The sequence below is a fragment of the Symphodus melops genome (genome assembly GCF_947650265.1).
Source record: "Symphodus melops genome assembly, chromosome: 21".
Taxonomy (NCBI): Eukaryota; Metazoa; Chordata; class Actinopteri; order Labriformes; family Labridae; genus Symphodus; species Symphodus melops.
Window position 1 is genome coordinate 17,020,760 of NC_136711.1, and position 13,522 is coordinate 17,034,281.

General features: G+C 41.3%; 1 protein-coding gene across 8 annotated transcripts in view; it reads left to right on the forward strand.

Moving 5' to 3' along the window:
• The window catches only part of sdk2b (sidekick cell adhesion molecule 2b), a 273,446-nt gene that overhangs the window by 179,727 nt on the left and 80,197 nt on the right, over positions 1 to 13,522 (forward strand). For all 8 annotated transcript variants that reach the window (XM_079333970.1, XM_079333973.1, XM_079333971.1 and 5 more), the window contains exon 2: positions 5,905 to 6,064. In XM_079333970.1, coding sequence (XP_079190096.1) covers positions 5,905 to 6,064 — 160 coding nt within the window. The remainder of the gene's footprint in view (positions 1 to 5,904; positions 6,065 to 13,522) is intronic.

Consider the following 13,522-nt stretch of genomic DNA (forward strand, 5'->3'; position numbering starts at 1 on the left):
ATATTTCATACTGAAAAAGTAAATAAATATAAAATGAGGTCCATAGGTGAATAAATAAAATTCACCTATGAATGTCATCTTTTCCTGCCCACTCAGAGTCAGTATCCATAAGGCAGCGCGAAGGTCTGTAGACCTGCAGTGCTGAAAGGCCAGCAAGAGTGGCTGGCAGTATGGACTCATGGGAAATGCGGTGCTGCAGGCGAAGAGGAGAAGTAGGAGTCTCTGAGTCGTGAATGAAGTGAGAAGGGCCACTGGTGAAGTGCCAAAAGCTGCATGCCTGTGAAAGATGTGTGTGTGTGTGTTTGAGCACATGCAAGGACCTGTAAGGGATTTATGTGTGGACGGAATAGTAAACAGCTGATTGGTTACGTAAAATGTCCCACGTATGGGCAGTGAGTAGTGGAAATCAGCAGTTGGCCTCAGTTTGAGGGTCTCTAAGGGAAGTGGAAGTTATCACTCAGCACACACAACTGCCAAAACCAGTCTCACACACACAAACTGGACTGTAGTTCTGCGCTGACATACATCCACTGACACATTCTGGGGATCCTCCATTTCCATCTTGCGTACACACACACACACACACACACACACACACACTTAAACACTCACACCACTATGCGCACACACACTCGCACACTGAAAGAGAGCCAGACCAGTGTGCTAAATAAAGACAGACAGTGGAGCAGATTTTCACACCCAGCGGGGCCATTAGCAGCTCAGTTAGACCACCAGCAAACTTCCATCCTCATCAGCATCACAAACGCACACATCCAGACACCTGCCTTCAACCAAAACATACACAGATACACACACAAGCTATGCAGACATATAACACATATGCATAGAAAAAACTAAATCACACCCAGACACATCAGCATTGCACATTTTTGAGTAATGGGCAGCCGGCTGAATCAACACAAGGGAGTACATTTTCTCTTTTGCAGGTTGTCACAGTGTAAGAATGCACCTGTGTGTATGTCTGTATGTATGTGTGAGGCCCCCAGGCGAGAGCTGGAATATGAATGCCATGTCCAGGAGAATGGGGCCCCTAAGGAAATGAGCCGGGAGGGAGTTTGCTGCTCGTAGCTGGGAACAGGGCTGTAGCCCACTGTCCAATCAAAACTCTGCCGTGTGGCTTTCAGAAAAAACTGAAGAAACGCAGCATCTGGAAAGCTGGAGAGCTCAAACAGATGATTCTGGGAACGAAACTAAGGATTTTCACTGACAGCGGACAAGAAACACATGAAACTGAACTGGCAGCCTTATTTTCACACATCTGGACACTACTCGGCCCACTTTTGCTCAGCATGACAGTGAATATAGTATATAATCCTCAGTCGCAACTACGTTTTCATGCATAAGTGGCTTGAATTACTTAATTGGAAGGATTTGCCCCAGTGAACAAATAGAAACAAAGAGAAGATTTTCCTTAGAAGAACATTAAAGCGTAAAGACTTCTGCTGAAAGTGTGGATGATTTTTTGGAACATCTTGGTTAAAAAAGTAGAAAGGTAGAAACGTCCTCGACCATAGCTCTTGTTATTCTAAAATGGATACACCAAGTTCTACTTAATTATGAATTCTCACCGCAGGCCAGGCATTTGTACCTGGCACTATTCTCATTAATGAGAGAGCTGATCTAATTGACTGTGTGCTACCGGCTAGGTTGTGGCCATCTGAACTATGCATGTATATGCACGTAAACACACACACACACACACACACACACACACACATTTGCTAACACGTGGCCCTAGGGAGTGTCCTTTGGTATGAGCTTTGCACTATGCTAATGAGGAGCCTCTCCCACACAATTATCTCTTTGTGTTGCAGAGGAAGCACACGGCTGCAGAGTGGAAGCTCCTCTTGGGCTGGGTTTTTGTTCAACATTCATAGAAAGTGCATGTTGGTAGGTTAATATTATGGGATGCATGTGGCATAACATCTGTTTTACAGTATTAGGGATATTCCCAGTTGACTAATTTTGTTGTCCGTTGAACACAATTTTAAATTGTGTTTAAACAACTAGTCTAAGATGACAGAAAAGCCAAAATTGAGCACAATTAATTCAAAATATGCAGCGGGTAAACAATCAAATAAAATTTGGTTTGGCTTGCTAAAGTCAGCAGGGTTATTTGTTCATTAAAAATGTTTATATCTGGGTAGTAGAGCTGGCCCTTTCACCCTAAGCTACATGTTCAGCCGGTCTGTGGTTAAAGCGCAGAGCTGTGTTGCACTTTGAGCAGAACATTTGATTAAGCTAACACCTGCTTTCAGCTGTTAATTTAAAACTATTAAATATTTTTTTTACATAATTTTTCCTAAAGTATGTCAGAATATATTCTCGTGTTAGTTACTTACTTAGTGTGATTTCTATTTGGTTCTAGGAAGCTTTGAAAGTGGTGGGGGGGTTTTTTTAGCAAAAAAGCTAACGGCTGCAAACATTCAGTTTGTTAAAGGTTGGGAGACTTACTTATTTTCAGCAATATTACTGTGATTGATGTATTCGTGCCTTTGAAAGGTTTTTTTTGTGACTTTTAAAATGAACTATGAAGTATTGGAACAGAAAATAATTGACACATGATTCATTAACAGGAAAAAAAAAAATCATTAGTTGCAGCTTCAGGCCATCATGTCAGCACTTCTCCCCGGAGTTTCTTTTCTCTCCTCCTGTGTGTGCTGATTTTACAGTCAGATATCACTGATGAGCTCCTATGGACTTCCTAATGAGAGAGACTACTGTAGATACTCATCAGTGATCGAATGCCTCACACCCTCCTGTTGGTAAATGACTATCTGTATACGCTTGATACAGAGGTATGCTTGCTCACGTTTCATACGCAACCTTCACTCTCTCACTGCAGAGCTGTGCATCTTTTACCTATAATACCCCGCCTCTCTCTTTCCTCTGCTTTCCCCCCCTCATGCTCTTTTATCTCCCCATCGAAGATAAAAGCAAAGCGCACATCGCCAGGGAACAATTAGTCTCGGCCATCTCAAATCTCTTTCGCACATCTCAATCGCTCTCATTTTTGCAGCCTATTTTCCTCAGCGCCCGATGTAGCATTAACCCGCGCTGCTTTGGGAGATGCCCAGGCACTTAAACTCTAAAGGCACCGCAGAGTCTGTTTTACATTTTATCTCTACTTTGCATCTGTTAAGCCTCCGTCTGCCATGCTTCCCTCTCATATATCATTTTCACAACTTCTTCCCTGACATCACATAACTTCAGTGTTCTTTTTTCCCCCCTTTACTTCATTGTGCATTCTTTCTTTGCGCTGATCGAGACTTCACTTCACAGTGTGACTTTCTGATTAGCCGTGTCTGTGTTTTGGCTCAGCTTTTTATGCCTCTGCTGTGTGGAGGCTTTCTTTTTGTTTGACTAGCTTAAAGGGATCAGATTTTAACAGAACACAACACAGTCAGGGTGGCTTGGGGCATCATTTCAAACTTGGAAATGCTAGGTAGTGATGTGAGCGGAATCTGACAGATCAATACTGTGTGGTGCTTCATTGAGTCTCCTCTGTCTTCTGTTTGTTATAAATATTTATTCACGGCCATCGGCCTACGGGCTCATGCCGCTCTCAGGTTCTCCAAAGTCAGAAGTCAGACCAAAGTACTGTTTATGAATTTGCATCAAGTAAAAGTGCAGGGATGTATGAATATTCAGTGTTGACATATTGAATTTTGCCAAGCACTTTTGAACCATGCAATAACTGCTTATTCGTGTTACTCCTTTTGATTTTTCTGTTATGTACATTTGTGTGCATTCTTATATTGCTGGGACTCAGTTTTAAAAAGGCAACCCATATCAGCACATCAGAATTCTTTTTTAAATGTTCCTTTACATGACTTAAAATAACTTTTCATTCTGAACTGCATCATCATGGAACAAGGTAATTAACCATCTGCACCTTTCATTACTTTCAGCTTTATGAGCCCTACCCACCGTAAACTAATTATAGAACAGCACGGCCATAAATCATATAGTGCTGACGAACTGTGGGGTAACCCTGTGAGGTATCTCTCATATTTGGTCCACCTTATTTTCAACAAAGGGGTTAGACATGGACTCTGAAACTAGGGTCCTTTAGTATCAAAACCAGTCCCCTTTAAGTGGTATCAAAAGTGATTAGTTGAGTAGTTGATTTGACATTAGTTGGGTAAGGTGCTGTCACAAGTCATACTTTTAAATCCAGATTGGTTTTCAGCATTTTTGGTTAGAACTCTCTGCCAACAAGCTCGCAAGCTTTCTGAAACTGCACAAAAAAGTATTTGTAAAAACATTGTTCTAAATGTATCAAAGAGTCAAGGAACCAACTGTTTAAGTCACATGGACTTGTTATTTCATTACAAAACTTTCTTCCAGATTCCCAATCAGTGTTGGTCCCTAACCATGCTTCAACTGGTTTTAAACATTGACCATACAATTGTTTTGGTTTAGTTAACAGCATCACAGGTACAAATAAGCTCCAATGCAGTTTTTAACATCAATGCCTATTTTTAACTGGACACCAGGCAATATGGGCATATTGAACAGCACAAAAGATTGTATCTTTGTACACTAGTAGACGAAGCAATACCTTACAATCATCTTCTCATTAGAATGGATGTATACTTAGAAACGCTTCAGAAGTAAATCCGAAACTGTGATTGAAAGCTTGTAAATCATCTCCGTTCTCTCACTCTATTTTACTCTCATCACCCATTTTCCTGCTCATTCCTCCTCTTATCAGTCTTCCTCTAGTGGATTTGTTCCAGCCAAAATTGAAGAACAAAATATCAGCACTATAGATCATTTTGACAGTTTAATTTCAATGCCTGATTATCAGTCAATTTGATAATTATATTATCCAACCATCCAATTAATGTGTTCTATATTTACAATGATCATCGAGCAAGCTCTCCATCTTTGCATCATTTATCAAGGGTGAGATATTGGAACCACAAGGGACCTTGACAGCTTGTGTGTTAAGATTCTTGATTGAGGTATAAAAGATCAGTGTGTGTGCGGTTGTTACCGTGTGCGGTACAGTATGTGCATCAGCCTGTGGAGACGTTCTCGCTGGTCCTCTTTAAACCCTTTCCTTCACACTCGACAGAGCGTGCACGAGGAACACGGAGAGAGCGAAAGATGAAGTGAAACAGAGTGGAGGCGAACCAATGCTGAAGGATTTCATGCCTCCTCCTCCTGGGCTTCACTCCTCTGCTGTCTGCTCTATCTTGCTTGGAGGAAAAGTGGTTTGCTGTGCCAGTGTGTTACTGACACACAAATACACAGAGCAGGGGATAAGAGAGCAATCCTTTACGACATTGATGCCTCTGCTTCCTCTTTCCCTGACGCTCCCCGAGCAAGTGAAGTTCACCCAACACAAGCAACAGTGCCTCACAGCAGATTAAACGGCTCCGAATGGGACACGTTCAGAGAGGGTTTTCCATCTGGAGTGTGGCAGCTTGGCGTTTACAAGCCGGTGATAATCAAATACGGCACAGTTAGCTTTGTCTTCGGTGAGATCCGAGCATCTGACCACCTACAATCTGTTAGAGTCACATAGATGTAAGCATCAGCTGCCGTTGCTTCCCTGTTCAAATGTTTTTCAGTAGTTTGACAACTCGATGTTTCCCCTCTCGTGTAAGCCTACCTAATCATGATGAAAGATAAAGTCACATTAAATACATTTGCTCCTCTCTCTTTCATCCCGACAGCTAACTCTTTGTTCTTGTCATACTCGAGTCTGTCTTTTCATGTGCGAATTTATGCCTCCGGGTTCATGGATTTGTGGGGGATTTAAGAGTGGGTGTTCTTTATTGCGATGCTTTTGAGGTATTTTCTGTCCGCTCTCTGAAGCAGCAAGGTGTCTCAGTGAGGAAAAAAACAAATACTGTTCTTTGTTCTTCACAGATGATGTGCCTCCCTACTTCAAAACAGAGCCGGTGCGTAGCCAACTCCACCTGGAACGCAACAGGCTGGTGCTGACCTGTATGGCTGAGGGAAGCTGGCCACTGGAGTTTAAATGGATTCACAACACAACAGAACTGACCCGCTTCTCACTGGAGTACAGGTTAGTAGAAAGGTGTAACTTTGATACCCAAAGAGTTGAGTGTCAAAAAGGGACGCAATTAAATGTGGACGCCTGATAATGATTCATACCAAGAATGTGACAGATATTTACATTGAGGCTAAAAGCAGCTTCATTAACACCACTGTACTGTTATTAAAAGAAAAATGTGCTAAACAGGCTTCGCCAAAATTGTGCTATTAGCAATATTGTGGCGAGTTGCGTGGAAGAATCACACAAAGGCGAGCTTTGGTCTCAGCCAATGCACACTACTCCAAGCAAGTGCTTTTATTTAAACAGAACTTTAACAACAACAACTTACTACACTGCCAACAGCAGGAGGTGATTCACATCAATACCCCAAACACTCATGGTTCACACCAAAGTCCCGAACACCCATAATGCTTTGCAGCATCCAGCCCCTGCGATTGGCTGATCGCTACAATATCTTTACTTTAAACTAAACTAGCTAGCATATTAGCAAATATTTTATGGCATAACAAAGTAAAAACGTGTTCTGGTATTATTACCATAAAGTTTAGAGGAAATCATTACATGATCTTGAACATGAACGTGCATGAAGCAAGGTGTAAAATAACTGTTATTTAACTTGGAGTGAAACACTTGGAGTTAGCCTCAGCTAGCTTAAAATTCTCCAGTTTTCCCTACAGCTACCTCGCTATTTATCATTATCCCGATGAAGTTATTTATACTTTGTCACATAATAAACCCTTTACGAAAGACTTAAGACATTAGCTAAACCATGATTGTTGGGAAGAAAAGTGATCTTGACGTGTTTCACTGCAAGCTAAACATTAGCCTAGCTTACTTTTATTGTTATTAGAAGTAACTGCTTTCTCAGTGTCTATGTATTTTATTTATTTATTTAAAAAATGAGGTAATATTCTTGTCATTTAGCCATTATTAAATCAGATTGCTATCTTTGACATGTAAGTTAAGGTAGCTTTTACTGTTAAGGCTCAAATATTTAAAACATGTCCATGATTTCACACCTTATTTCATCTCTAAGTGTCACTATAGAGCAGTAAAGTATTTTGTAGATTCTGTATGCAGGTGATAATTAAATTTATTAAGTGGTATAGCAAAATACTCTCTTTGCTGTTTTGCTTTTCCTTATTTTCTGCCTTTTCATTTTTCCTCAGTCTCAGTCTTTTTCGTCAGTCTCTTTAGAGTCTTCACACAAGTGAACAGTGTGAATGAGGGTTAGGGCGGGAGATAAAGCATCTTTAATGATAACTGGAAGATCTACAATGGGGCGACAGTGCTCTTATCTCAGAGAGAAGTGTGACTGCAGCGAGTGTTTCAATGTGTGTGCGGACTGCAGTGTAAACGAGGCGCCAAAGGATTGGGGGGGAAAAAGAAGCTTGTTGACACACACTTTGCTGATCTTAGATGAACTGTTGTCCTCATATGTGAGAGACAACCAAGGGTGAACGTTCAAGCAGCATCCGCCTTGTTGGTGGAACTGGGCTTTTCTCCTGACAATCACTGGCGAGAGATAAGACCCGAGTGAGAACAGGAGGGAGGGTTGGGAAGGGCACAAGTGACACACAGATGCTTTAACGATTGATCAGAATGGACTGTCGCGAAGAATAACACTGTCTGTAGGAGCCTCAGGGCCTCTTTAACTGTCTTATTGGGCAAGTGATTGAGCGATGGAACGGGTGATTAAACAACTAGTCAGGCACAAAGCTTCTCAGGACTCTAAATCTGAGTCAGCGTGCCTTAAAGGAGCCTTGTAAAAAAACAGATGAAATGGACAAATGTTTAGAAGATGTTACATTTCCTTCAAATGATGGTGGGTTTGATTTGTTTAGCTCAATGTAACTTCATGAGGGTGGAAGTTGGCAGTCAGGACAAGTTAAATATATGGCAACATCCTGTATGATTTCAAAATACATCCCAAAAATAGAAGAGGCATTGTTTGTTCATTCGTTCCTGTCTGTATTTATGCACCATTTCGTACCTTTGTGTTTATGGGGTTGTGTTCAAGGGGCCATGCAGTCCTCAGGTTTAGACTCTCACTGTGCCAGGAGAGTATTTGAGCAGAGCAGACCTCCCATATTAACAAGGTTATACTAGAGGTCCCCGGTGCTGAGTGCTGCTTTAAATATTGACACCATGCGACTTGACCTTGTGTCCTCTGGCAACTGATCGATACTGCAATTTGTGTGTGCGCGCGTCTGTGGGCATTACTTTTCAACATGTAGGTGTGTATGTGTGAGAGAGAGCGAGAGGGGGAGAGAAAGTGAATGCCGGGAGCAGCAGAGTTTAGTGATCTGCTGTGGGGAGTGTCACACTTGGGAGAGAATGTGTTTAGCATTGACTGCTGTCACATAACACAAACATCAACTGTGTACACTGTGGTGTTCCAGTGCCAACCAGCCATACACACATCTTTTTGTGCGTTCACAGTTGGCCGGCATTCAGCTTTCTATGTTTGCAAATAATCATTTAAAAGATTTATCTCCAAATTAAAATTCAACTTAATTAAGATTGAAGATTATATCCAATACAATTAAGGAGTTTTGAACCCATAAGCCAGCAAATTATCCTGCACACAATGCTCGAGTAGATCTATAAATACACAGCAAAGCACCACGGCTTCCTATCACACGACCGACAAACCCTCTGGGGCATTTACCTTGCACGCCCTCCAATCTTTATGCCGCCAATTAACCCAAGAACTTAATCAAGACAGTTAATTATTAATCAAACCTCAGGAGGCGCTTTTGTTTGTCATTTGTGTTGTGAATGTGTTGGTGAAGTGGAGTCTCTGTGTCCTGTGGGGGACTGTAACCCTTTTCCTCCGATTTTCATTTTGTAATGAGACAGACAGCAAAGGAAAAAAGGACTTAGTGTTGGCAAACACAGGAGGGGAACACAACAAAGTAGAAATAATCTAATCAACAGGCAAGGAAATGAAAAAACACAATGGTGAAGACATGACAGACTCAGCAGCACAATTGCATGCTCTGTAGGATGTGAGAGTTCTTTGATTTTTGAGGAAAATTCGTTTTGCGCACAATGCAATCACAACAAAAGCTTCGCTTTCTCCGTTTCTACTGTTAACAAATGAGAAAAAAAAGACGTCAAATAAGATTAAAATGTGAAAGTTTCTCGCCACATAGTGTCTAAAAGACAGTTTCTCACTGGAGAAAACATCTTAAGATAATGATGAATAGTTTAAGCCATTCCTTTTAAATCCAAACTCCATCTTTTGAAACAAATTCTTCCATCCGTCCTTTTTCTGCATCCTGTCTGCCGCCATTTAATCCACTCACACCTTAACTGTTACTGAGCCGCCAAACTTTTTTTTCCTTCAGATATAATTTCATGGTGTCTCTGAACAAATTAACACAAGTTCAATACAATATTATTCCATGTCTGGGGGAATAGACGACAAGCTCTGCTTGTTAACTAGATGGAGATGAAGGAAAAGCAGGGGGCAAAAGAAGCAGCAGTCGAGTCTGAGTTGCTGTGTGTGTGTCTGCATGTGCTTGTGTATGTCATCTAGCACATTTTCGGATGATTTGACACACATGATTGAGTTTTAAACGATAATTAATGAATTAAAGTTAGTTACAATCTTGACGCTCCCATGATACATTCAGCAATGTGTGTGTGTGTGTGTGTGTGTGTGTGTATGCCTGAGTGTTCAGCACCTGGCGGGGCGAATAGCTGATCCCATTTTTTGGGTAGCCAATCACATTTCTAGGGGGGGCCATACCATCCATTGCTATCTCTGTGGACACGCCCCTGCTTGTTTGCAAGTATCACTAAGATGGATGTTCTTCTTTCCAGAAGAAGGTTCCAGGTTTTAAAAATGAAATGGGCTGAGTTATTAACAAAGCATATTGTATATATATATCCAGTCATATATATACACATACACATATATAGTGATTGAAATTTGCCCATTTTCATCTGCCATCTGCATCCTCACAGTTTGTTGTTTTCTGCAGTCAAGCACCATTTGCTACTTCTTACAACTCATTGCTTTGCTCTTACTTCTGCTGCCGCCGTTGTTCTAGAGTTCCACACTTCATTGTTTTAATGAGGGAAGTTATTTTCAAGGAAATGTATGTTGTAGAGTCAATTGGTGAAACTCTTTTACTACTTTATCGTCCTTGCATTTTCTCCGCGCCTGTTTTCATTTCTGCTCCCAAACCTCAGGACACGAGGCCACGCAGAGCAGCATCATCTGTGCTCACATAAGAAGCTATCGACAGCCCAACACCTTCATTTCTGCACCCTGTCCTGCAGCTCATTGTTTATTTAGGCGTGGAGTTGAAGTCAGGTTACGTATTGAAGAGATCTCAAAAGTCAGCATGGGGAAATGCAAAAGGATAGATTAAAGGGGACATATAATGAAAATTCCACTTTGACAAGGTTTTTGAACATTTGGGTAACCTAAGTGTCTATCGACCCACAAAATTTAAAATAAATCCATCCAGTCATTTGTTTGCATAAGTCTTACCACACAGAGAAAAAAGAGCTCTGTTTAAATTTTTCTCAGTTTGTGACATCACAAGTTGGACTCTGGTAAGAAAGTACCTTCCCCTCCCCTGGTATCTCCACCCATGTACTCCACCTCCAGCCAAGAACAAAACTTCTTCACAGGTCTGCCATTTTTTATTTTATCTCTCTTGAGAGAGGAGTGATGTCTACTGGGAAAACTCAGGGGGGGTCTTGTTTCACTTAAAGAGACACACACGCCAAAACGGAGTGTTCAAAGAGAGCTGGTTTCTACAGGCTCACAAACCTCCTCTGGTGCTTGATTCATGTTATATTTTCACCAAAGCACAGCACAGATGTTTCATTTAGAGCACAGGGGACTGTTTGAAAAGGTGAAAAAAAGGCATAATATGTCCCCTTTAAGTAAACATGGCACCTTCTATAAGAGCTAGGGGAAAGCTAAGGGCCACTGACCAAGCCAATGTGTTCAACCAGTTGGGATTAGGAAAGTGTTGGCTTTTACATGACAGAAAAAAATGTATTAAAGTGTACTACTTTCCAGAAAAAAAGGACAGCAATTTTGACGAGAGACTCTCAAAAACACAAGCAATAGAAATTGATCATCTATCGTTCAGCCGAGTGCCTCCACAGATTGGACCAATTCACTTCAGTCTATTTGATTTAATCTCAGTTGATCCTTCTTCATTTGTCACCATGCGAGTTATTATGGGATCGTCAATGTTCTTGCTAAGGAGAAGGAGTCGCAGCATCATCTTATTAACTCGCCAGCACTCTGGCCTGTACTTGAACGTATCACGTCAGCAGCTGGCTGGAGGCAGCATCTCTCTCTTGATTGACCTTAATGGATTCCCTTCTGTAACGAAAGAAAATGTCCATTTTCTGTCTCCCTGGCATTCTCCTCCACAGCCCCCGGACACAATGGACTATTTTATTATACCTTTCTTTCCTCCTCATATACCTCACTCATCCCTTGTTTACTTCAGAGAGGAAGAGAGAGAGTGAAAGTGCAGGTGAAAGAGTGAGAGGATGAAAAGAACAGAAGCAGCTCTGTCTTGCACGGCCACTGTGTTTGCCTATGATGGTGTATGTTTTTGTAAGGATCAGAAACAGCAGGATTGATCCGCAGGCAGGCAGCGTCAAGAAGCGCTTCTAATAAGCACAAGGATATCTGATCACATAAACCAATAGACTCAATGTAAAACCAAATAATTACTTTGCTAGTACTTCAGAACATGCAACTTAACAGCACGCTTTGTGCATGTACGTATAATGATCATACCTATGAGGGTTTTCTCTCATTATAGCATTACCTCTTAATCACATGCCTTTTTGTTCCTTGTGGCACACTGTAGTTGGTGTCTTTAAGCTCTCCCAGTGTTGGTAAAAAAAGACCCCACTGCACCATTGAATCATTTATTTCACTTTTAAAAAATATCCCAGAGCTCATTAGCTACAAGTCAAAAACGAAACCCACATTGAAACACAAAACATTTCCCTTCTTAACTCTCCCCTGTAGCTACTTCCATTTACTTTTCAAAACAAAACATGTAGTTATACGCTGTTAAGTCAATGTCGAAACACTTAAGTTGATATTGGAAGTTTACAAAATTAATTTTACATCTAAACGCTTTCTCATCCTTTGGGCTCTTTCGCCAGTTCGTCTTGACTACAGTCGACTCAGAGTTGGTTTTCATCGGGGGTGGGGGTATCACAGTATCAGAGAGAATCCATCCCATGTTTCCCCGCCAGCCTGGGTCATCTTATGTTATAGTTTTGAATGAGAGCCCCCTAGTGGCGGAAATAGAAAATACAAAATGAAAGCATGACAAAGATTTTTAAAATGTTAATAATATAATTTCAAGCAGGCCAATAATTGTAATAACTGTGATTCAAAATATTCACCTTTTGCCAGCCCTAATAATTTTAGGTCTGCAGTTTGGTGTGTTGTGACAGAAACGTCCCCGAGGCTTCGAAACGTTTAGCTCTGACCTACATTCAATGGGGGACTGGCAGGAGGGCTGGAGTCTGTCGGCTCCTCGACGATTCAAACAGACCAACACAATTAAATAAAACTGTGTGGCTGCTCGGCTCATACACTCATTGAAAACGCACCACATGGGTCAGAGATGTGCGAGGGATCATTTGGAAAGTGCTATTCAAAGTACGGTCGGAAAAAAATGAAGTTATTGACACCCAAATTAGCCGACGGTTAGCAAACACTCGAAGACCAGAGTGTGGGATTTCAAAAGTCAAAAATATATTTTTTTGTGCCCTTGCTTCAACAGTACAGTGTCATATGTGGACATGCAACACCAAGCGAGGGCGTCCAATCAGAGAAGCCGCTCTGCTTCAAATTCCATTAGTGTGTATTTAATATGTGACACATAGTGCCACTCAGTGACAGTTGGCTTTTAACAGGGATCAAAGACAGTTAACTATATAGAGAAGAAAATGATGAGGGAGAAGGATTTTTTTATAAAGATCTAGTCACACAACTTGACATGAGAGTCAGTAAAATTGCCTCCATTTAGCAGTTGTCTTTCTGTTAAGTCCTTGGAAAACATATAACATGTTGAGGCCATCCCTCTGGGGCTGTAGACGAATTACCCACTATTGATTTCCAGTAGCTTAATCCACAACTCCCTATTACCTGTCATGAGTTGTAGGCTACAGTACAGTGACGGTTATTAAGAGAAGAGAACACAATAACTCTATCGACTTGAAAACATGATCCAAATGCGCGATTCGATACGCTTTCGAAGGACGCGTCCACTGAAATGGATTGAGTCGGACGCTGATGATCTCCTTTAACAGACAGCACAAAAAGCAACGTGACGAAGACGTGGGAATCGACGTCTGTAGTGATGGATAATTATAGTCAAGACTGCACAATCCTCCTGTAGGAGTAATGACGCACAAAATCAATCATGAACCCTAAAACAATAACAGTCAGAATGACTC